General features: G+C 38.3%; 1 protein-coding gene across 3 annotated transcripts in view; it reads right to left on the reverse strand.

The window, feature by feature from the left end:
• IGF1 (insulin like growth factor 1) overlaps nucleotides 1–24,950 on the reverse strand; it is a 78,436-nt gene that overhangs the window by 7,835 nt on the left and 45,651 nt on the right. The window contains exons 3-4 of one of the 3 annotated variants that reach the window (XM_012936127.2): nucleotides 14,350–14,531; nucleotides 12,807–12,858 (exon numbers count right to left, since the gene is read on the reverse strand). In XM_012936127.2, coding sequence (XP_012791581.2) covers nucleotides 12,807–12,858; nucleotides 14,350–14,531 — 234 coding nt within the window. Of the gene's footprint in view, nucleotides 1–12,756; nucleotides 12,859–14,349; nucleotides 14,532–24,950 lie in introns of those variants that run through there. The other 2 variants (XM_004602776.2, XM_004602777.2) reach the window with 2 other exon arrangements.

A 24,950-nucleotide genomic window follows, 5' to 3' on the forward strand; every position in this document is an offset into this window, starting at 1 on the left:
GTAAACTAGGGCAGAAGCAGTTTTCAATCCCTGAAAATGATAGATATTGGCAAGGCCCATAGGGATTTGGAATTTTTTTTTCCCCCCACATATGCTTTTCAGCTCTACCTGGAACATTTAGGTGGCCACCACATCCTTCATAAAATCTAGTCTGCACTTTGTAAACTGCTGATTAATATCCTGCACAACCTGGATAGAAGGAAACTGTTCATTCAAATAGCTGGCATAATTTCCACTACAGAATGCTGCAAACTTTAGGTAGATTGTCACCTAACATTCCCCCCCAAAGAACCTACTTAAATTTCCCCAGTGATCATACATTTGATAAGTCTGCTTCTCTTTGTGCTGTACAAAGCATCTACTGTGGAATAACAAGTAAGCTTGCATTCCTTTTTTGCAGGTGGCCACACCCAGAGGTGCTGTGGATAGGAGGTAGTATTCCCAGTTCTGTGCCTGAGGTCTTTGAGGACGGTGCTTGGGGGGCATTTGCTTTGGGGGTGGAATGGGAGTCTTGCACACAAAGCAAGTGCTCAGCTCCTTGAGCAATCTCTCCAGCTCTCTATTTGCATTCCTCATCCTCTATCTTATTCTGCCTTGTTAAGGTAATTTTCCTAAAATGTGGAGTGAGACCTTTGAAACTGCAGGGTAGGATTGCTAACAACCCAAATTCCTCAAAATTTCCTGTTCAATTCTCAATGGGTCCTCATCTCAAATATCTATTTTGGAGAACATAGGCTGTTACCAAATAACTAACTAATGAACAGATACAAAAACATATTGCAAGTTTTAACTCTTTTGTTTGTTTGCTTAAGAGCTTAGAAAAAAACAATTAAGAATCTGCATAATTCCCAGAGGAAGGAAACTCAGTTAGGAATGAAATAGCAACTTCTTTTCTTAAAAGCCAGATAAAATCTTCTCTCTTAACTCTTAACTTTTAATTCCAAATTTCCATTAGAAAAATTTCAGGTCTATTCAATATTTTCTTTTTCAAAAAATCAGGGCTTTACAAAAAGTTTTGAGTCAATCGAATTGGTCTTATCTTTTGTCCCCAACAGAGATTTCTTTTTTCCTCTCTATTTTTTTAGGGGTGCAGGGGAGTATTGGGCCACACCTGGCAGTGCTCAGGGTTTACTCCTGGCTCTGTGCTCAGGAGTCACTCCTGGTGGTACCCAGGATGCAACCCAGGAAGCAGAAAAAAGAGACAAACATGTTGTACTATCTTTCTGGCTGGAGATTCTTTTTCTTTACTCTGAAAGAAGAGGTTTAGAATATAAATTTGGGGCAGAGGCATCCTCTGGTCTTTCCCAGTCTCCTTCCCCACCCCCACCCCCAGGTCTGTCTAGGAATCACAGCAAAGTCATGGGCAGAAGCTCCCTTGAGTCTAGCTCCCTCCACTCCAAACACGGCCGTTCCCATGCACACACACGCTGAAGGCGGAGGCCATTCAAACCCAGCTGCAATGTCAATGTTGTCTGGTTTCCATTTGGCTTCCTTCCCAGGCTTTCACGTGCGACTTCTTTGTTGCAGACAATGACAGTGACAAAACAAAAGCACTCTGGGATTTGGTCTCAGTTGCATCTGTTGCTTTGCTCATTGTCTTAATTTAATTACTCTGGCTACCGGTGACAATGGGCGGCAAGTGGAGACATGTTAGAAGCAGCCGGCAGAGCTGGCACTCACCTTCCATGCACTTCTTAAAGAGTTATGAAACTGTCCCACATTTAGCTAAGCAAAAAATTTTCACTTCAACAGCTTGTCCAAGACAAACAAGCCAGCTGAAACTGTTTCTAGTACACAACTAGACATATTTTTAAAAGCAAAACAGTAGTGAGTAAATACTGTTTCCAATTGACGTGGGGGGAAGGTAAGATTATTTGAAAACAACACCGCTTTGCTTCTCACTCTAGCTCAAGGATGCTGGCTGAAGAAATGTATTCCTTTGAAAGGTTAGCCAGCTCTCCCGGTAATATGGGTAAGAGGGACTTCATTTGTGATAAGCATTATTACACATTGTGTGACATATTTGTAGAGATTTAAGAAGTGGGAGAATGTTCTGAAAGGGTCATTCACATTCCCCCATGATGCCCTCTCATGTTTACTCCCAGGGAAAGCTACCCACAGACTTTTCGATTAAGATCATGGAGTGTTAATGACATTGACAATAATAATTATATTAATCTTGATTAACATGAGCACATCATAAGTTTGCATAATCGTTTCGCCAACTTTTCCCCACCACTTCATGAAGTGATGTTATTTGCAGACATTCACAATAAATCTAGGCTCACTGAGATTTGGGGGCTTCCTTGACGTTACATAGAACAAACACATAGACCAGGGATTAATCATATTTATTTATTTTTGCTTTTTTGCTTTTTGGGTCACATGCGGCGATGCACAGGAGTTACTCCTGGCTCATGCAGTCAGGAATTATTCCTGGCGGTGCTCGGGGGACCATGTAAGATGTTGGGAATTGAACCCGGGTCCACCACGTGAAAGGCAAACTCCCTACCCACTATGCTGTCACTCCAGCCAACAGGGATTAATCATAAAGACATTTATTATTTTAATAAGATACCCATATCATCTGAAATTTTAATATTTATTATGTGCTGGGAAAACTGTATCTGATGCCTCAAGGTCTAAATCTCTTCTCAATAATGATAGCTGATAATGCCATGAATTCTTCATGATCTGAGAGCATAAAAAATACTGGTTCACAGGGTAAGTAAAAGTCTACACTGGAAATGGATGCCTTCCTTCAACACAAGGGTCACTTGAGTCCCACTGGTGGTTAGCAATAGAAACCTAACAGCACAGTACTTAACTAATGAAGCCCTCTTTCTTTATGAGTTTTGGCCAGAAGGTCAGAATGTAGAAGAAGGATGATAATAAGCTCTTTACATTTCAGGGAGGAAACAGTAGACTTTTCAATGGACCATGTTTCCATCTCCACCCATTCCAAACAGATTAAGTATTGTATGACAAAAAGTTTATGAAAACTTTGGTACTCTATACAAATCCTGGGAAAATACTGTCCTACTTGGGATATTAGCAACCTATTGCACAGCATTAAAGTTCAAGCTCTACATGGATTTTCCGCAAAAGGCAAGACGGAGACAAGCTATATGGAATGTAAAGCTCATTTATTAGGGCTTTACCTGTTGGAAAGGGTAGACTCCTGGTTACCTTACTTCTTGGCTAGAAGATGAATACGATTGTGGAGATGGAGTCAGCTGCCTCAGTATTAAGTTTGATAAAGGTGTTATCTCTTTACTTAAGGGAATCACAAGTTCAAATTCGAGTTGTGTTGGGCAAGCCTCTTATCACTAGGAGCCAAGGAAAGTGCCACACAGTCTAGTCCATACTTTAATGTGAGACTTATAAAAACAGAGGATGAATTACATGTGTGGAGAGAGTGATGCTATGGAGGAGTGGCCTTCTCTTGGACAAAGGGAGAGGATGTTGCTTGAATATCATGTTGATCTGATTAACCTCACGCTTTTGGCTGGAGATCACTTATGCTCTCTTCTGTGGTTATTTGAGGAATGTTCATAATTCCCTAATCAGACCCCTTCCTCTGACTATCGTTACTTGTCCCAGGCCCCTCCTATTAGCCCAAGACTCAGTCTGGTGTAGATACTGAGGCAGAGCCCTCCTAGGAAACACAGAACTCTGTTTCTAACCAGTGTTGAGAAACTCCAGAGCATCTCAGCAACTTCGCTAAACTTTTCTTACACTACCACAATATAGCACCTTCCCATCCAACCATCCCTCTCTTCCTCTCTCCTTCCTATTCTTTACATGTACTTTGCACCCTGATAAGCTTGCCCAGGTCCCCTACCCGCTTCTACATTTTTTCATGCAGACATTTATCCTGAGAAAATCCTTGCTCCTTTAAATCAGTTTGACTCTTGGATGATATGGGATTATGCACCTGGATTAGATCCCAACTCTCCACATGGTAACTGTGGGACCCTTGTCAATCATGGTCTGCTCTCTCCTTGTTAGTTTCCTCTTCAGTAGAACAAGCGAGGGGTCAGGGCATCTGCTTCATAATATTATGGTTGTATCTAGTCACCCTCATATATTTACTGGGCATTGAACCATATTATCTATTAACCTATCTATCTCTGTGTGCAGAGTATCTATTTCTTGGTTTGGATCCATTTTGTTAACTTGATTGTTAGCAAAGTCAGTTTGTCTTGGCTTCTGTGCTATCAGAGCCCCCCTCTGGGCCTATCTTTGTTGAAGGGTGGGTATACTGTTTGTTTCCTTACTGCAGGGTAAATTCTATGAGGGCAAGTAGCAGGATTCCTGTATCTTTGTCTCCTCCCCAGATGCTAGATGGTTTGAGAAAAGTAGCAAATGATGGAATGCTTGTCACAGCATAGATTGGTGGCATATAGAATCTAGTTCCACAGCCACCCTTGTATGACTCCTATTTTCTGCTCTGGTCTGTACAAGGACAAAGAACTTAGAAATCCTTTCTGATAAAATTTAAAATTGATGGACCATGGTATGGTAAATTTTAACAAATGCAGAAGAAACGGCACTGTACATAGTTCACAAATTGAAGACCATCTTGAGTTTGAATTCCGGTCTAGTCATTTCATTAAACAATACCTTAGAAAGCCAGTTAGTCATTTTCAGGCAAATGTGGGGTACAAAAGGGGATAATTAATATTTACAGGTAAAAAGTGAAGATTATAAAGGCAAATAACTCTTTATACCCTTTTCATATGTAATGTGCCTAAGAAATACCAGCTATAAATATTGTCCCCTGACACTCACCCCCACGCCCAGTATTTTTTATAGTTACAGATAACAAAACACATCCTGTGCTGCTGGAGAAAGAGTACTTATCTGCTGGGAGCACAGTACTCCCTTGAATGTTGAGATTTTAGATACATCACTCTCCTTTTTTTACTTTTGTGACTGGTATGTCTCCAGGAATCACAGGAATTAGGAACATGATTGGAATTGGAATTGGTTCCATGATTATTTCAAGATTAACCTGATTAAGCAACTTTCTCACTCTTCAAAGGATATCATCAAACTATTTCAAATAGTTTTGTCTATAATATAAGATATCACTAACTAAAATGACTTAAAATCCTGGAAAATAAAAGAGAAAAAATGCTGAAGGGTATTTTCCCTCACTGGTAAGAGGTATTTATGTTTTTTTTCATAGTCTTGAAGGAGGTTGAAAATCTTTTAGGGTTCTCAGCTGCTTAGACCAGCTACAAGAGTAGCTTGTTTAGTTAGCTGTTTGCATTTATTTTTTATTTTTCAAATAAAAAATGGTTTACGCACACTAGCTGCTCCAGAAGGAATTGATTTTGAAATTGCCAAAAGGTTCAAATGTTGTGGTATTTTAGAAAAATGAAACACCAAATTCTAACAGTTTCACTGATACATGCTAAAGTTTCAGCACATTCTTACCTAAAAACTGGATTTGATTTATTTTTTCTTCTCTTAAGCTTCCAAAATGTCATTATTTCATCTTACAGACCAGTTATGTGGGAGTGCTTAAGAAGGTGTAGGTAAAAACATAATTGCATTCTTCTGGAGATTTGAGAAGCCCAGGGTTGGTACCTTTTAGTGTCATTTCAGTGAAACAGCGATGAGTTCACAGGATTAGGAGAAAAGGGTGTTTCCCTTCTCTACTCACTCTTTGTGTATGACATATCTGGGCAGAACATTGAAATGCTGTGTTCTGAATTTTCCTCCTCACCAAACTGAGAGGAATCTTGGAAGTTTGGAAGGCTCTGGTGAACTTTTAGGATGAATAAAATAACACTATGACAAGTGAAAGTGATTTGCGTCTCTTTGAGGTTGATGTGTGCCCTCAGCATATAAAAGTAAAGGTGCAGGGTGCCAGCCAGTGCTTTCCCAAGACCAAAAATGGCACAAAGACAATTCATGGGTGCATACAGTTTTTAAAATTCAAAACTGTTGCTGGGTGCCAAAAGCACTTCTACAAACCATATCCTAGTATTCTTTTGGAGAAGAAAACAAAGATTATTTACAGAAAGAAAAACTAGGACCTGATACTAGCCCAGGTAAATAAGTATGGACCAAATCATCAGTATCAACATCTTCACCAACATCATTAGCAGCAATATCATCATCATCAGCAAGATCACCATTATCACCACCACCATCATCATCACCATCACCATCCTCCTCCTCCTCCTCCTCCTCTTACTTACTCCATCTACACTTTTCATTTCTTCTGATCCTGTCTTGCCTCATGAACTAATCGAGCACCCCCTACTCACACACAACATAAATATTGATGAACACTGCTTCCCAACTCCATACTTGTCAATTGATTAGAAAAAAATTACCCCAACCCCTGTGTTGGTCTTATTTCTAATCATTTGGAATTTTTTGTTTTGCCATAATTGTTATCTACAGCTGTAAAAATAGCATGTCATATTTTCACAGATGGCAGGGCTGGTTGATCTTTGATTATTTGACCCTACGTAGATGGTCAGACAAAAAGCCCCAAGAGAATGTTTATATAGTTAAACACAGAATTTTGTGGGGTGAAAAAAAGGAATATGAAGCCCAGCTTGGAAGCATGGATCATTGGGTCACTTTGGGTTTGATGCAAAATTCTGTAATTTCTCATTGGAAGCAATGGAGTTTTGTTACTAGACAGGAGTTACAACTGTACTAATCATTTCATAGGTTTTATTTCTAAAGAGCATCCTGTTACAAAATTCTGACTGCAAGTTAGAGGAGCAAGGAGGAGAGTGTAAGTCATTGCTTCTCTTTGCCTCAATAGTGATAGTGGCATGGACCTGTTTAAATAAATACACGTTTCTTTGCCAACAGGAATAAAGGCCTCTGTCAGAGCAAGGAGAAAAAGTTAGATGATGGTTAAGGAAAGGATAAGTGGAAGAAAAGGCACGTGATAGTGCTTACTAACAATTCTAATTTCTAGTAGATGTAGGGACAGAGGATACTGATTGGAAGATGGGATGGATGTACTAACTTTTGATTGCCTTGTTTAAGAACTGACATAGATATTTCTAAAGTTTCAAATTAGCACTTTGTAAAAATAACTAATTTCTGGTTGAAAGTGGTTGAGATACTCTGGAAAGAAAACAGATTCTCTCTCTGTTCCTTCAAGTAATGATTTTTTTGTATACTATTCTATTTAAGTGTAGAACCTGGGTCTTTAAGAAAAAAAAAGCAGTTATGAAGTTTCTCTTTATTATTTTTACAGAGGAAACTTTTTACCTATAATTTTGGAAAATCATTTACCCCAAACCCTCAGTGTATATGATAATGCTGGCACACAAAACTACATATAACAACACATGCATGCACACACATCCACAAACACAAGAAAAACAAAGAAAATAAAAGAATCCTCTTTTTTCCAAAAACTACTTGATAGAGTAATAATAAGTAAATAACTACAAAAAGCATTTAAAATTGTTTTTTTTACAAAATTATATAATAAAAGGATGTACCTTTTAGTTTATTTCAAACATCCACTTTTCCCAAAGAGTTAGTTTTATGACCAATGGATGTTTAAATTTAGTTGATAAACTAAAGATGAAAAATTTCCATAATACTTTTTAGCTTTTGTTATTTATGTTGCTGTAGTTCATGGGAGCTGTCAAAAATGTTCCTACGATGGTGAGAAATTTTAGCTGTGTTCTACTACTACCAGATTTGGACACCTGAGCCCCTTGTCTCACATAATCTCTCTACTGCTCTCAGACCCATGTTTTTTATTCTCAAGTCTACACATAATTTTTGTTTAGAATTCACCTCTTTTAGCTGCTGAATGAAAATAGTGGAACATTTTCTAAAGGCAAGAAAGAAGAATCCAAATAAGTGGACATTGAGGAGAGTTGACTTCTATAATGTTTTTGAGGGTATAGATGCTGAATTTTGACCATATAGCTCTAGAAGTTTAATAAGCTCTAAAGAACCTCAGTTATTTCAATGAAAGTTGATTTGTCTTGCTTTGGTCAATAAATACTGACTCTGATTTTCAAAGGCATCAGTAGTTGGACTTTGTATTATTATGGTGAATATACATCCTGAGCAACTCTGTAATGACTATTCAAATCTTTATAAAACCCATTTTTCTTTATCTAAAAATATTTATCTTTCATTATTACAATAATTTTAGACTTATCAACTGTATTCTGGGATTAAAAATCAGCTAGTTATTTTTGGGTAAATATATATTTTTTAATCCTATTCCTTTTCTATAGGCAAGTGACCAGTATAGACCCCATCTTCCCCCAGGGAATGATAAAAAAATTTTTCTTAAAAGTAAATTTATTGCTTAAGAAAATATTGTTCCCTCTTAGTGACTAGTGGGAGGAAGGTGATCAGGGGATGGAGAAAAGAGAAGGGGAGAAACTCTTTGGGAGTTCATTTCTTTGCCTTCTTTTCTACCCCTGCATCCTTGCAGTATGCTTATTGGAGGCTGTTTGAGGTTTTGTTTGTTTTCAGGAGATGCTTGAAAGAAGATCAAATGCTTGTGAAAGGCACCAAATCGGCAGTCCTAGAAACTCAAATATCCCGGAAGCCGTGTGAGCCCGGAAATATCCCACATTTCTATTTATTTTGGCAGTTTTACTTAAAACTAGCAAGAGCTGGAGTTCATGCTACAATTAAATTTTCCCCAGGCACCGTGAAATGAAAACACATATTACATTTGATTTTAAGTGGTTGAAAAAAAAATGGTGGTTTTCCCAAAAAGTTCATTCTATGACCTCAAAATGACAGTTAATGGTTCTTCACTTGGGAGAGCAGAGCTACCAGTTAAGTTGGAATTCTTCATAAAAATGGGCTTCTCTGGGTTGGAAAAGGTCTTAGTCAAAGACTGAGTTATCTTTGCTTGTCAAATGCTTGAAATTTCAGCACCACATTGTCAAAAAGTGTTGAAAAGCTTGGACTTGAAGTTTTTGTTAATATGAGATCCACTTCCACTTGAGAGACCTATTTTTTTAATCAGATGGCTCTAATTTTCATAACTGTGAAATAACAGTGGCTAAAACTTTCTTAGTGCTATGTGCCAGTCACCATTTTAAGCACTCTGATGTGTACTACACATATGCACATGCATGCTCACGCCCATGATCTCAATCGGTCTTCATAATTATATGAGGTCAATTCAGTTATCATCCTCATTTGGCACATGAGGAAACTGAGGCATGGGTACATTTTTATGATATGCTCAAGATCATACAGTGAGTAAATAAAAAAGTTCAGAATTTGAACCCAGCTTTCCAACTCTAGATTCTGTACTTTTAACTCCTGAGTCTTAGAAGAAACCCTTCTCTCTCCTTCAAGTCAATCATAGAAGTTTGCACACTGTAGATGCTCTTTAAAAGTACTTACAACACTTCAGTATCTCACCATGACTCCTTACATATTTCCTTTAGTCTGACATCATGTTAAAAATTAGTAGAATTTTAAACAATGATTACTATTCTGCCCACTTTAAGGTAGCACTGATGATACTGACAGGGACATAACTTTCACTATAAAGTACTTAGTCTGTTGCCATCTTTAGTAGTAGGTCCTTGAATCATTTTAATCTAGGTAAGAAAAGCAAATTCTAAATATGTCAGACACCTGAGAGCATAATTCCTGTGACTTCCCTGTTTTACTCTGTACTAGCTTCACTGTCCTATACAAGAATAAAAATCCTTTCATGCCAACAGTAATACTTACTTTGAAATCGTACCACTGTTCACATACCTATATCATTTATTTGTCCCTCCTCCCTCTCTCTTTCTTTTCTTTCCTACTCTTCCTTCATTGATTCCTATCTCTATCCCTTTTGCCATCTAGCATTATGCCATATATGAAGATTAATTGAGATCATGGGCATGAGTGTGCATGTGTGTGTATATGTAGTACACATCAGAGTGCTTAAAATGGTGGCTGCCACATAGTAAGCACTAAGAAAGTTTAGTGCTTAGTACTGATATTAAGGGATAGAGGGAAAAATCTTTCAATTTTATTTCTATTACTTAGGAGGAGATTACTTCTATTTATGTATATTATTCATAAATCACATACTGCCATATATCATGATTGATTTATAGCTGATAATGGCCACTCAAAAAATATGTGTATTTTAATCCAGTCTGTGACCTAAGCATTCTTCAGTCATCAAATACTATTGCCTTTTTTTTTTTCTTTTTGGGTCATACTCGGCGATGCACAAGGGTTACTCCTGACTTTGCACTCAGGAATCACTCCTGGCGGTGCTCGGGGGACCATATGGGATGCTGGGAATCAAACCCGGGTCGGCTGTGTGCAAGGCAAACGCCCTGCCCGCTGTGCTCTCTCTCCAGCCCCTACTATTGCCTTTTTGATTTTAAAGTCTTAGCCCTTTCTCTTGAATGAAGTATATCATTTTATATGATTAAATATGTGCTTCAAATCCTTGACATATAAGGTATATAGCTGATAATTACTCAGTTATCTATGAAAAATGGAAAGAGAGGATGCTCAAAGGAACTTTTCCATAGAACATGAACTGTCCAGTCTTCTATTAGACTTAGGTCCTTTGAAGAGCCATCCATATAATGCAAACACTTTTTGGGTGGTGGTTCAAGCCCAGTGCTGCCCCCAAAGCATAGTTATTCTAGCAGAAGATGTCAGTGTCTCCTGAGAAATCTCAGCTGGGCTCGGTCACTAACTAACCCGACATTTTGGTCTGTTCCAATAAAACAACATCCATTTGCAACTAAACCAGTAGTAGTGTGGCTTCTGTCTTGAGCTCTGACATGCTTCTTTGTGGAACTTTTCTTCCAACTTAAGCCAGGAACATCTTAGATTAAATTAGAAGATATGACCTGGGACTTCAGTGAACCGTGAAGGAAGGATGATCTTGAAGTAAAAAGCACGGTAGACTTGGATGTAGTAGAAAGGAAGTTCTTTTGGACTTTTAACATCCTCAAAGTAGGCTATTAGGAGACGCTTTATGTCTTGATTTCATAATCTTACTCCCAATTGTAATCATTCACATAGCTGAGCATTTCCTCTCTTTCACTCATTTTGCTCTTTTAATTCCACAATTTTGATGATCTTGAGACTTTTAGCTTCATTATCTGTATAAGATGCTAGTTCTGTTAATCAAATCAAAGTAGCTAAAGGAGATCTCTGAGACCCAAATTCTGTGATTTTATTTTTATTTACTTTCAAGGAAATCCAGTTCTTATTTTTATCCTATAAGACACACCCTTTTGTTTCTCTGTCTCTGACTCTCCCTCTCTCACTTACCCTTATCCATATCCTTCCTTTTGGAGGAAAATATTAAATTTGTGGGGGCTTTTATGTGACCATTATCTCTCTATCATTTTATTTTAGAATTCTTTTTTTTAGTCCAGGTTAATTCTATGCTGTTTTTTGCTGAACAGAAGGAGGGAAGCTCAAAAGTCAAGCATATCTTCATCCATTTCTGAATTTTAGTATTATTAAAATGAAGGGATTCAATCAAATAGCTTCTGAGAGAATAGTTTGATTATTTTTTGTAGCTCTAACATAACATGCTTACAAAATTTACACTGAGCTCATAAAATATCGGATCTAAAGATCAATATTTGGGTAAGTAGGAGAGGGAGAGTCAGAAACAGAGAAACAAAGAAAATGTGTCTTACAGAGATTGAAACAGACACCAGAGTTCTGGGCCTGAATTATTTCCCCTTAATTCCTACCCTATTCATATGTTGGTGCCCTAAGTTGGTACTCAGAACCCTAAATTGTGACTTTGAGGTAGGAAATAGGGTCCTTATCTGGGTAATTAAGTTGAAATGAGGTGATTCCTTGGGATGTCTTAGAAGGACATTCAGTATGGCTGTATGGCTGGTGTCTTTACACAAAAAGGAAATCTGACAAAGGGTCTGTATAGATGATGTGAAAAACACAAGTAAGAGAAAACTAATAATTATAAACTAAGAGACTTGGAAGGAACCTCTTTTTTTCTGAAAAATCATAGTCTTGGATTTCCAGCCTCCAGAAGTGTACAAAAATGAGTTTCTGATGTCAAAGCACCCTAGTCTATGGTTATTTTATGGCAGCACTGGAAAATTAATGAAACTTTTATATCTGATTCCAAAGTATAAACAAATAAAATTTTCAACTAGCTCTTCTCATAGACTCCATAGACCGCAAAGACCTCTGGACAAAATATTGGATGCCCTTTGACCTGAACCTGAACTTGATTAAGAAATGCAGCTTTCTGTGACACTGCAGCAAAGGAAATCTGGGAACTTCTATGATGCAATTCAGTCTTGCTGAGAATTTGGGCCTAACATTTAACTTGACATGTATTGATAAAGATGATTCTTCAATAAATAGTCATACAAAATTTCATAATGCGTACTCTTATTTAATTGCTTTTGAAGGGAGGGGAATGTTGTCTCTTGCTTGTCCCTTTAACATTTTAATTTATTTATTTCTTTCTGGCCACCATCTTTCTTGGACTTTACTTCTCCATTTTCATCATGCTTATTAGCCATCTCTCACCATGGCTGACTTCTCTTGGTTACATGCATTATCTAGCAACTTCTAGATTCACCAGGCCTAATTTGTCTTCAAGTCCTCTAAACACTTCCCACTTCTCTTTATCGCTGTCTGCTCTTCTCTCATCATCCTCGCCTCTGTCTGCTTAGTCCTTCTCTCCTCCATTTTCCTGCTTTTGCCACTGTGTTCACAATGTCTAGCTCCTCTGCTCTTTCTTCTGTCCTTTGATCTGCTGACTTACTTCTGCCCCTCCTTTTGTTCCCCTCCTGGGTGTTTCTTTGGCCCACCTTTCCTTCTCCTTTGGGACTTCATTTTCTTGTTGATAGATGGGGACGAAGACTGTAAACATCACAAAAACAATGGCATTGAGAACAGGTGGTTCCCTCCATGTCCGGGAGAGACAGAGCCTTTGAATCAGCCCAGAATGCCCAGATTCCATCAGATGCAGAAGACAGGATTGGTGATGAAGAGGTGTGTAGACCCTCAACGATAAGACCCAACCTCCCCAAACTCTTGGAACCCATCTTGGAACCCCTCCCCACTCCCCAACAGAAATGGAAAAGCATTGGGTCACCTGGGAAGAGAAAGAACGAACCTGCCTTCTTTGTCCCCTTGAGTATGTTTCCCATTCACATTTGAAGCACCATCTCTGTGCTACTTGCTCCCTTGGTTGCCCTTTTGCCTCTGTTTACCCTGTCCACCAGCCTGAAGTCTGTCCCTTTCCATCAGTCAACATGGCTCCCTGAGGTGTCCCCCACCCCCAAGATCTCTTCCAGCCTCAGCTGTCTTTCAGGACTAGGAAGGAGCACAGATAGCACTGGCATCATGAGCATCTTAGTCTCTTATCTCATGCTTTCCACACAATGTTACTTAGACTCCCAGAATGAGAACCAGAGGTTGTGGTTTCATCTTCCTGTCAACAGAGTCCATGAGGGAACAGAAATGACAGTTTTTATCTTTCCTCACTTGGTCTTCCTGGCCTCAATGTTCCTCCTCTATCTTCCCTTCTGTTCTCATGCTTTCTACTCAGTAATGGCAATTTGAGTAATAATATATTTATTTTTCACTCATTCATTCATTCATTCAGTGAAAATTAGAGAAGTGATTACTGTGCAGCAGATGATTTAGGTACTTTAAATGGCATAGATAGTACCTCTACGGTGTATTTCAACTTTACTTCATAGGAAGACACCTGCAAATTTTGACAGAAATTTCAAGGTGCTCTAAGAGCCAAACAGAAATTTCTACGTTTAATGCTTTTTGCCTTTAATAAAGTGTACTACTTCACCTGAATTTCAAATAGTTCCATTTTAGCGTATTTTTTCCCCTTTGCATTTTGCAGAATTTGAGACAGGAAAGGTTATAGACATTGTTGTTAATTACACTTAGGACAGACATTAACACTTGTCCAACAGTTACATCCTGTGGGCATGCGGAAAACATTATATATATATATATATGCTATTTTAATTATGAAAATGATCAGATGCAATAACTAGGATTCTTATCTCAAGTTTTCCCTGATGAAGCTAAGGCTTGGACAATTCTATTTGGTCAAGGATACTCCGCTAGTAATTAGTGGAGATAGAATTTTAGTTTTGTTTGATACCAAAACTCATGTTTCCGTTCTCTTCTCCACCACCTACTTGTTACCAGATCATTCAGAGCCGTGGAATTGACTAAAGGAGTGGGCATATATGCTGAGAGTGAGGAGCTTTATCTACAAACCAGGAAACTCTGAGGCATAACTTGTTTCTCCCAGCTGACCACACTCGCCTCCACACCCCTCTAGGGAGAGGGGAACACAGATTCCACCCCTGGCTGGCTTACCTTTTGAGCTTTGGGCATGTCGGTGTGGCGTTGAGCTCGGACGGAGCGGGCTGCCTTGGCAGGCTTCAGGGGTGCACAGTACATCTCCAGCCGTCTCAGGTCACAGCTCCGGAAGCAGCACTCGTCCACGATGCCCGTCTGAGGTGCCCTCCGACTGCTGGAGCCGTACCCCGTGGGCTTGTCTGACAAATCAAACGCACAGCACTTGTCTTTAGAGTAAAATCTGCAAACTTCCGGTTCCCCACCATCCCTGAAGACTCTCTTCTCACATCGAGTCAACTCACACATCGTCTTATGTTCCAACTTGAATTGTTTCCGAAGCTTCCTGACTCCCAGAGATCTTTCTGGACTCCAGGATATTTCCTGAGCCTCTACCACACTCCTTAGCACTCACTCTTCACCACGCATCTTATTTGTGTTGATTCCTAAGCTCTAGAATCTGTCTATGCACAGTGGAAGCCTCTCCTGACATGTTGGCTTACCTGGAAAGTTTCTAAGAGTCTTAAGAAAGAAGGCTGTGTTTTATATATATATTTTTAATCTTTCTAGCAAACCTGCAACGTTTGGATGTGCAGGACAGCGCAGGTCTTGCTCTTTTGTGTAATTGCTTCTGCATGGCATCGAACTGAGCATCACAGAAGATTCAAGTTTGAAAATGCTTTGTCGCTGAACTGGTGTGAAAACTGAGACTCAGTTGGGAATGACTTGCTCAAGGTCATTTGCACAGTAGGTGATAGAGTCAGAATGCAAGCTCAGGTATACTTCCTGAAAAGCCTAAGTGTCTCAAAGAGCCGCAGAGAACTGTTGTACAGTTCTGGACATACCGTTTTTTTGCTTTCTGCATTTATGTTTGTTTGAGGTTTACATGAGATCATTATGAAAAGTGCTTAGTATAGAGATCCTATATAAACATTGGTTCACTTTCTCTGACCAATCTTTTCTGGGCTCTTATGTGTACCATTACAGAGACACCCAGAAACCTTGTAACTTGGAACTGATGACAATGCCAATATGATTGGGGTCTTCCTCCTTTTACCTCTAAAAAGACAGAATAATCAATTCTCTTTTCAGGTAGAATAGCTACTAGACTAAAACAGAATAAACTGAATGCCCATATCTCATATGATTCTAATTTCTCAGAAGGAACACCATGAATCAAACTTCTTTTGATATTTACAAATCAGGTTTACTTGGCAAGTAGATTTTTGGTTTGGTTTTATTCTGTTTTGTTTTGATTTGGACACACTTTCTCTGGCTCTAGCATTAAAAGAGAAGGCAAAAATAAAAGCTGACATAAATTGAAACTTAAAATGTACTTGAATTCTTTGTATACTTTTTGTTATAGTAGAACTTTTTTCTTAAACCCAAGCTTACTTATGGCAGCATACATAAAACTAACAACAGTGAAACTCTATGACTCAGATGAAAACAGGGAAGGGCAGAACCTCAGCTTTCACTCATCTCCTTTCCTTCCTAGGGAGGTGGGGAAAGGAGCTGGTTTGGGAGAAACCACTGATGTCCAGAGTTTATGGGAGGAAATCTGTGAACCACTAATCCAGAAGAATTTGAATCATCAAACCACTATGTGTCCTCTTAATCCCTCGAACAGAGATAACATATTCTAAATGAAAAATCATACACTGGCATAATACTGGCACCATGTTTCAGAATGGTGTTTGCTAGTCAAATTCCCCATGTATATTTTCAGTTTCCTAATTGTGAGAGATGAGACCCATGGTGATGGTCGACTACCAAACTAGCTTGTGGATCTCACAGCTGGAATGGCCAACTGCTCATGGCATCCTCTAAGAATCCAAATGTTTTCCTGATGCTCGGCACAGGGATAGGGAGGATGCATCCTTTCCATAAGGTTAATTGATTGTCATTCTTGGAACAGCTGGGAGTTGTAACTCAGAGATGGTTCATTTCTGGTCTCTCTGGGTAGGTTTGGGCAAATTGTACGAGCTTCTCATCTTCTCATAGTGGAGGCATTTGGGAGAAACCAGACAGCTGGCCCTGATTGATCCCTCTGCAGTACTTTCACTTGGCATTAGAGGACTTAAGAGTGCAGGTGACTTGCCTTCTCATGGGCAAGCTGTGACTGGTCCATTGAATGATGTAAAACAAAGTTGTTTTTTTTTCTTAAATTTTTTCCTGGGACTATAGTAAGAAAAGAGACAAAAATGGGCAGACACAATTCTTGTAACTCACACGTATTTCTCCATACCTTTGGCTAAGAGCAGTTTCAAGAGACTGAGAAGATTAGCTAAGTCAAGAGAGTGCATTTACTATGGTTTCATCTTGTGGAGGTGAGAGAGACGAATAAGACTGGGCCTACTACAGAATTATATGCTCTTACTATACACCATATTCAACGATTGGTTGATACTATAGATTTTTTTTTAAGAGATATAATTAAGGTTAGTTTTTTGACCAGGGAATAGTAATTTGATATTTGAAGGTGGGGGTGGTAGGAATAGTTACAGAAATGTTCAAACTTGACTAGCTCAAGAACAACTGTTTAAAAATTCATATTATTCATTTAAGACAGAGATTAATATCTTGGAAATTTCAGGACCAATTTAGCATGTTTGTTTCATATATCTCTAAAATAATGTTCCTTCTAAGATCCTTTAGATGCTGAAGCTTTTTGTCTGCTATGAGAAAACATCAAAATCCCTCTTAGGATGAAAGAAAATGCATACACTGCCTATTCTCTTCTTAGGAATTATCAATAGCCATGAAACTCATGAAAAAGTTCTAACTTTTCTTATGGAATTAAATGTAATTGTTAATACAGTATTAGCAGTATATACAATAGGCCCAGGGTCACATTTCCTTCAAGAGAAAGGTTCAAATATTTTATAACTTAGAAAATTAAAAAATTGTCACTTAAGTTTCCTGAGATTCTCAAACCACTCAACATGCTTATTCAATACTATAACAAAATAAAGGTGATAGAAAAAATTTTGCAGTTAAGCATAGTTCCAGAGTTCTCTGATATTAGTAGTATAAAGTGTCACTATAGTCACACAACCGTTAGAATGAACAAGCTGGTATAACATTCCACGGAACTTTTCTTGCTGACAAAGTCTTGAAATTGGAAAATTTAAATTTATTTTGTCAGTAGTTATTCTTTAGAGTATGTAGGCCAAAGATTGTTTAGTAGACATGTTGGCTACCCTTTAAATTAGACCTTGATTCCTCTATGAACAGATAATACAGGGTCAAAATACATTGCTTTATCTTGAAAGTTGGCCAACAGATGGAATTTTAATGGTTAAACAGTTGGCATCTGTACTAACAGCACTTTCCTTTAAATAATGCATGCCCAGTAGAGTAATTCAATAATCTTCAGGGCAAACTTGCTAGGTTTGAGGTAGAATTGTGGCATCATCAAAACCACACCAATTAGCTGAGTCTCGTGTTTTCACATGGATGCAAGTAACTCATTCCCTTTTGTTTCTTTCTGAAGGGGAAGGTGTAATGCTGAGATTGGAGTTGGCTCATCACTTCTAGAGCAAAGAGCCCAAATTGTGTATCACTGTGAAAAATTTACTGAAGAATTTATGCTAAGTCCTTTAGTAAAAAACATACAAAACAAATGACTATGTGCTTGCTAAGGGCAGGCTTGCAGAGTGGTTGGGGAAATGCGGATAATGGTGGGGTTAAGATCTTTTGGGTGGTAGGATTGGTGTTTGAACATCAAAAGCCCATTATGGGATTTTGTTGTTTACATAAAATATTTAAAACAATGGTATTGCCTCTGATGGTGCTGGTGCTAAGGTTATCTATCTTTTCCCTAGATTTCTGGGAATGCAGTTGGGACATTGTACTGAACTTTCGTTTCCTTTGAAACTTCCCTCTTGTTTAGCGAGAAAGCTTTATTTTAAATATCATTGAAAAGAGGAAACATTGATTTGAAGAGTCAGTATTTAAATAATAAAATATGTAAACATTTCTCAATTTGAGAAATACCCAGTTCTAAAGATATATTATGTACTTGATGATCTTCAGCTTCTGAGGAATGCTATTATTCTCTAGAAATTAATAACAGGGTGAAATCCTGAACTTGACTACATTTTGAAAGCAAGAAAAGGGAAGTAAGACTATTGATATTGGGTTTAGAGGGCTATTTCTAGAAAAATTATAATTATGCTTTGTAAAAGAATAAACAGATTATTAGCTAAAATAACTAAATTGCATTTAATGTTGATAAATTGAAGATTGATGATATAATCAAACTCTACAATTTAAATCTATAGATTTTAAGATCTATATACATTTCTTATCAAAAACACCAGAGATGTTGACAACTTAGAGTAACTTGAAATGATAATTTCTTAGAGCAGCTCTGCTTATTTAGTAAAAGTTTATTCCACTGACATAATTTTGTACAGGATACTAGTAAAAAAGTTGGGTAAAAGAAAATGTGAGTGATCTTAAAATTATCATTTAACACTCAAATCTCATTTGTGAAAAATTGAAGATCATGCTTCAATCTTTAAGAGATAGAAACTAAAAAGATCAATTTTCCAGTCCCACAATACAATTTGTAAATATTTGCTGTTTTCCTGAATCCTGTGGACTTAGATTTACTTGAAAACTCTTTGATGACTCAGTATTTTCCCTTTTAAAAAAAAGTTCTGTGAAGGTTGGAGAGGAAGCTCAGAGGGCATCATTTGCATGCAGGAGATCCATGTTCAATTCTTGGCACCAACAGGTGCCCTAATCACTGCTGAGCGTACCCCCTGAGCACTATATTAGGAGTAGCTTCCACACACTACTGGTGTGACTGCCCCCCCCAAAAAAACATAAAACCATAAAAAAGAACCCTTTTATAAATTAATTACACTTGCATTAAAACAAGTACTGAGGTCTATGTAGTGATGTGCTTAGTAAGCCTCTGGAAAGAAGCTTTCATTGCTGTAAACTAACCACATCACTATATCCCTGGTGACATGGGTGCATTCTCAAATACTTATTAGAGAATTAAGTGATTTATCACCACTATCAAAATTATTGTCAAAAATTTGAAATTGGGATTATTTTGAAAAAAGGTTTTCAAAGATTTATTGCTGGCTTACTATGGTACTAATGGAGACTGTCTACTGCTTTTCTGCATAAAAATCTTCCCAAGTAGAATCTATGACCTCTGGCATCAGTAAAAGCAAACTCTGAGAAAATGTCCTCTTTTCTATGAATGCACGTCAAAAACTTTTCTTAAAAATCTATCAAATTTAGGCATTGATTTCACTTTGGCCCATGTTAATTTTTAATTGCCAGTGTTTGCTGCTCCCGCTACCATCTCAACTGGACAAGGTCATCTTTTCTAGGAATCATGGCCCTATTTGACCTAACACCACCCCCCATACTCAGCAACTCTTTTCTCAGCTACTCAATTCCTGCCACCCCCAAGGCCAAAGTCTTCCAGTTACCTAATCACGCCAATGTTTGTGTGTCTCTGGATTTTAAAAGAATAGCCCTCTCTGGCCGCCCCTTTCTCGAAACAGTCCTATCTTCTGGAACTGCCAACTCAAGGGCAAGCGTGAACATCGTACTTGTTAGTCTACCTTCATCTCCAAGTTAAAGTGCTGGGCCCAAAGGCAAGAATGCTAGAGAATCAGAGCAGAAACATTATCATTTTAGGACTCTTTGGAGAAATGGGCTGACAGAGTGGGAAGTAACGTGGTGTATGACTTTAGCCTGATACAATGCCCCGGAGGACCAGTATCTTGCCAGGACAGCACAATTTACTAACTTAAGTTTGATTCCAGGGCTTGGAAAAGATAGATGTAGCCAACAAAATTATACTTTGGCAAGAGAAATGCTTTGTTGGACAGAAATGTGGTCCTAAGAGAACGGTTTGGTTTATCAATGTCTAAGGTAAAAGCTAATCAAGTGCTAGGAGACCATTTTTCTGCTTCAAGTGTTTCAGTTGGGCCTGCTATATCATTTAGCTACCACTTTCCACTTGTATAGCTTGATTATTTAGAGCATATCATAGGATTTGAAAATCATTTGCTTGTGAAATGTCATAATAATAAAGGGCTTATTCATATTAGATTTAGAATATGTGGAGTGGCTGGAAAGCACAGAGTTTAGAGTCAGGTATACCTGGGTTCCACTTCTTATTCATTGTTCACCTTCAACAAGACACCAAATTTCCTAAAGGCTCATATACTTGTCTGTAAAACAAACATAATAAGAGTAGTCCCCTAGAATGTTGTGAAGATTAAGTGAGAATGTATGTAGATTGTTTTGTACAGTGTCTGGTACGCTGTAAACTAAATAAGTGCTAGTTCGTCTAATAATTATTAAAGAGCTAGGTTGGTTCACAAAAGGAGGGAGCAGATATCCTCTTACTCTCTCTTAAACATTTATTCTTGGCACCAAGGAGAGAGTTCAGAGGGCTAGAATGGATGCCTGGTACATATAGAGCTTTGAGTGTGTTCCCTGGCAATATATGATCTCCTGAGTGCCACATACAGTGCTAGTGTACCACAATTTAGCTGAGGAGACCCCTCAAAACTAACAAAACAAGCAAACAGAAAGAAAGAAAAGATACATAAAAATCATCCTTTCCAATGTTTGGTTGTAAAGGATAGTGTTCTAGATGAAGGAAAACTATTTTCTATTAAAATTAATGAGCAACAGTTCTTTGGATGGTGATCTCACTTTTGAGTTGTATAGGCTGCCCTGAACAGTTTTAATCTAGAATAGATGCTCTATGACATCAACTCTACCAATCAAGTTAAACAAAGGAATATTATAGTAACTTAATGTGACCTCTTATGAACTTGAATTTCTCTCAAAGACTTTTTGAACTAAATTAATTGCTTGTTCAGTGTTAATAGCCATCCATTTGATTCAAAACAATGTTACAAGGCAGGGGATGGGTTTGGGGAATGTATATATTTAGAAGATGTGTCCTAATAATTTTCAATCTCCCCTCTCCTCTCTCTCCACGTTATCCCTCACCCTTTTATTTTCTTCCTTATCTTTCCCCCTGCTACTTATCTCTCAAAAATATGAATAGAAATCCCATAGGATATGGTGATACCATTTCATTCTATCTAACCCCCAAACACAAAAACATTAATTCAAAAGGAAAAATGCAAACCTCCGTTGAGGCACTTACTACAATAGCCAAGATATGGAAACAATTCAAACGCCCAACTATGAATGAATTAATCAGGCAGTTGTGATATATATACACAATGGAATACTATGCAGCTCTAAGAAAGAACAAAATCATGCAATATGCTGTGCCATGGATGGAACTAGAAGATGGCATGTTAAGTGAAATCAGTCACAGGGAAAGGGATAGACACAGACTGGTCTTGCTAATAGGTGAGACTTAAAGATACATAGCAAGGTAGCAACAAAGAGCCAAAGGCAATCTTACAGGAGAACTGATCCACACAACTGAATTTGAGGGGGGGGTTGGTGAGAGAGAAAGATATTGGGGTCCTTCAGGGGGAGAGGTGAGTGTGCACTGGTGTTAGAATTATGTACATGGGAAGCTATCATTAACAATGTTGCAAATCACAGAACCTCAATCAATGTTAAAAAAGTAAACAATAAAAATTTGTTTTGTTCACTGATGAATGTCAGGTAAAACCTCATATTATGTGAAGTTCATGGCAGGCTAGGAACTAGTATTTAGTCCCCTCCCTGGCATGAGTGAAATATGAGGGCTTTCTTTCCTGCCAACCAAAAGCTTTGGGAAAGAGCAGTCTTAAGTATACAATGTTACCAGAACTACTTAATCTCCACTCCATGTTGGGGGAGTGCTGAACAAAACCATTGCAACACCAGCGAAGACCATCTTGGACTTACACCTGAATGAAACAAAAAGCAGATAACAAGAGAAATTCTAAGACAGGATGTGGAGGAATCGTGCATAAGAACCTCAGTTATTTAACTTTTTGCAGAAAAACTGTGACTGGAATTGTAAGATGAGTCTGGTTCCAACCTGGAGATTACAGCCGTTCCACCAACATTATCTTCTCTACTTACACTGCAATTGTTAGTTTGCTCTTTCAGAGGTGGGAAGAGAGACCTTGTGGGCAAAACACGAGGTTCTTGTGAATAGAGGGGAACGCCCCTCTCTCTGGTACAACAGAAAGATGAATCAGCCAAAGGGGTATTAAAGCACTTTGCTCTTTATTTTTAGTTTCACTCTAAGGTCTATCATTTCTCTTTTCTTTACAACTTGGCACCTGCCTTGCATTCTCAGGAGCCCTGCTCCCTGTCAGTCTTCTCACTTAGATCTCTGTTTTGCTCAGGGCACATCTGGAGATTTTCCCAAGGGTGGGTGTTACATGGCCAGCATGGCAAGTGAAGGGATAATGTCTGCCAGGCCATTCTGGCACGTCTGAAAGGATAGTGTCAGGAGGCAGAGGCCCTGTAAGGAGAGGCACTGGGTCTGTGTGAAGGGGTGAGCCATTGGTACACAGCCTCTGTGGCAGCACACAGCCCCGGACAGGGCTGCAGAGAAGGCACAGCCCACCTCGGTGACGAATTAAACATAGGTAGGGGAGGGCAGGAGGGAGAAGATGTCGGAGGTTGTTATAAGATCTAAATAACTGCCTCAAGCACCCAAAGTGCCAGCTGGATTGCGTGTGATGTCCCTTTCATGCCATGTGTCAAGAGCATTGCTTCTAAATTAAAAGGTCTTGGGAAGTGTATCTAGAGCACCGCAAACAGTGCCAGATGCAGAGAGGAAAGAAAAAAAAAACAGACCGTATGGTATATGAGAAACAACATTGGATTCCTGCCCTGGATTCTTGGTGCAAACACGCAAGTCTCCAAAACTCTCTGAGACTCAGTTTTCTGATGTTGGCAGCAAAATACTGCATTATGTCTGGCATGCTTTCCACAAATCTGAATCTGAGGATTACCTGGTTGGTTATCCTACCCACTTCTTGATCAATAACACGTAAATAGCATATCAGTGCTTCACCCTAATAACAAGGAAACAGATGATGAATGAAGTTTGACAAGATATTCAGGAGTTTCCTCTTCGTCAGGTTCAATTTCAGATGAAAACAAGATTTATTGACTAGGTTTAAGGAAAGCAAGGACCAGTGTTGGATTTGGTAGAAGAATATGGGGAAATGTCCAGTGTGGATGAGGGTTTCAGTAAAGAAAAGGAACGAGACCATTTATTGGAATTGTAGAAGCCAGTTCAAGGTTGGACATAAGTCTGAATTAGAAGGAAGTGAAAGGTAAGCAAGATTCTGGAGCTGTTTAAAAGGTAGAAAGAATCAAACTATATTTTGAAAACTAGGATCTTAAAGGCTTTGAGAAAGAGGGGTGGCCTTCACAAATGTGAGTCCTAGAAGATAAGAATTAGTGTAAGAAGAGTTTTTATGGAAACCTCAGGATCATTGCCATTTACCATTACTTGTGAAAAATTGTATCTTCAAGGTGAATAAGCAATTAGCCTTAGGAGTATTGTTAATATGGTTGACCAGAATGCTGAACTCTAGCATTTAATAGGGAGAACTATATTTCATTTCACTAATTTCTTTCAGGTCTGATAGTCATCTTTGAATTCTCTGTACAATATCCACAGATGCCTGAGAATATTCCAGGGACATAGATTCCTAATTTCACTAAAAAATTCTTGCAACAATTTATGTCATTTTGTCGCTAATTATATAAATGGGTTTCAAGGGAAGTCCTCACTGGTGCCATTTGGCATCCATAATTTGCCAGAGAACAAAATTAGAAGATGACTATTAGAAAACATAGGTTTTCTAATGTTATCCTCCTTCCATCTACTTTTATTTTTAAAATAAGCCAATATCCGGGTCATTAGAATTGAAAAACATATACAAGGGAGGGAAAGTGGGGACAATGGTATTAGAAAATGAATATTGTGAAGGGACAGGTGTTGGAACATTGTATGACAGAAACCCAATCACAAACAGCTTTGTGTATCTATGATTCAATAAAAAAAATTTAAAAATACAACCCTGCAAAGAAGTTTTTAAGTAATCTGCAGTATATTATTTATTAAAATACCAAGCAGGTAAGCAGAATCAGGCCGACTGATTCATTCAGAGAGTGATTATAATATTTCCTGAACTTTTTATTAAAAGCCAAACTCATCAGACCATCATTTAGTTCTTTGTATGGAATGTTTCCATTATAATTTTCTCCACTTTACCTTAGAATGTGATTACTTAAATATGAACAAAAGACTTTAAGTGCTTTCTTCAGACTACTGAATTTTAGAATTTTATATGTCTCCCAACATTCTAGCAAACTGAAAGTCAACTTAGTCAAACTCAAGGGTTTCTTAGTCATCTGGCAATCAGTCACTGAGCCTGTTAGCACTTAGCCATCCAACTCCTTCCAAGTGACCTCCCTTCCCAAACAATATTTTTCTGAATTGAAGATATGGATGATGAATCTATGAATAGAGGAGAGAGAAGGAGATAGAGAAAGTTAAATCCTGTTCTCATCTTTATTCCATCTGGGTCTGAGAGCTTGCTTGTATCTCCAAATCTTATTAAGTGCTTCTTAGCAAATATTATCAGTCAAGAAACTTCTCCAGTTCTCCTATTCGCTTTACTAAATTCAACAAA

This window comes from Sorex araneus, chromosome 10 (genome assembly GCF_027595985.1).
Source record: "Sorex araneus isolate mSorAra2 chromosome 10, mSorAra2.pri, whole genome shotgun sequence".
Taxonomy (NCBI): domain Eukaryota; kingdom Metazoa; phylum Chordata; class Mammalia; order Eulipotyphla; family Soricidae; genus Sorex; species Sorex araneus.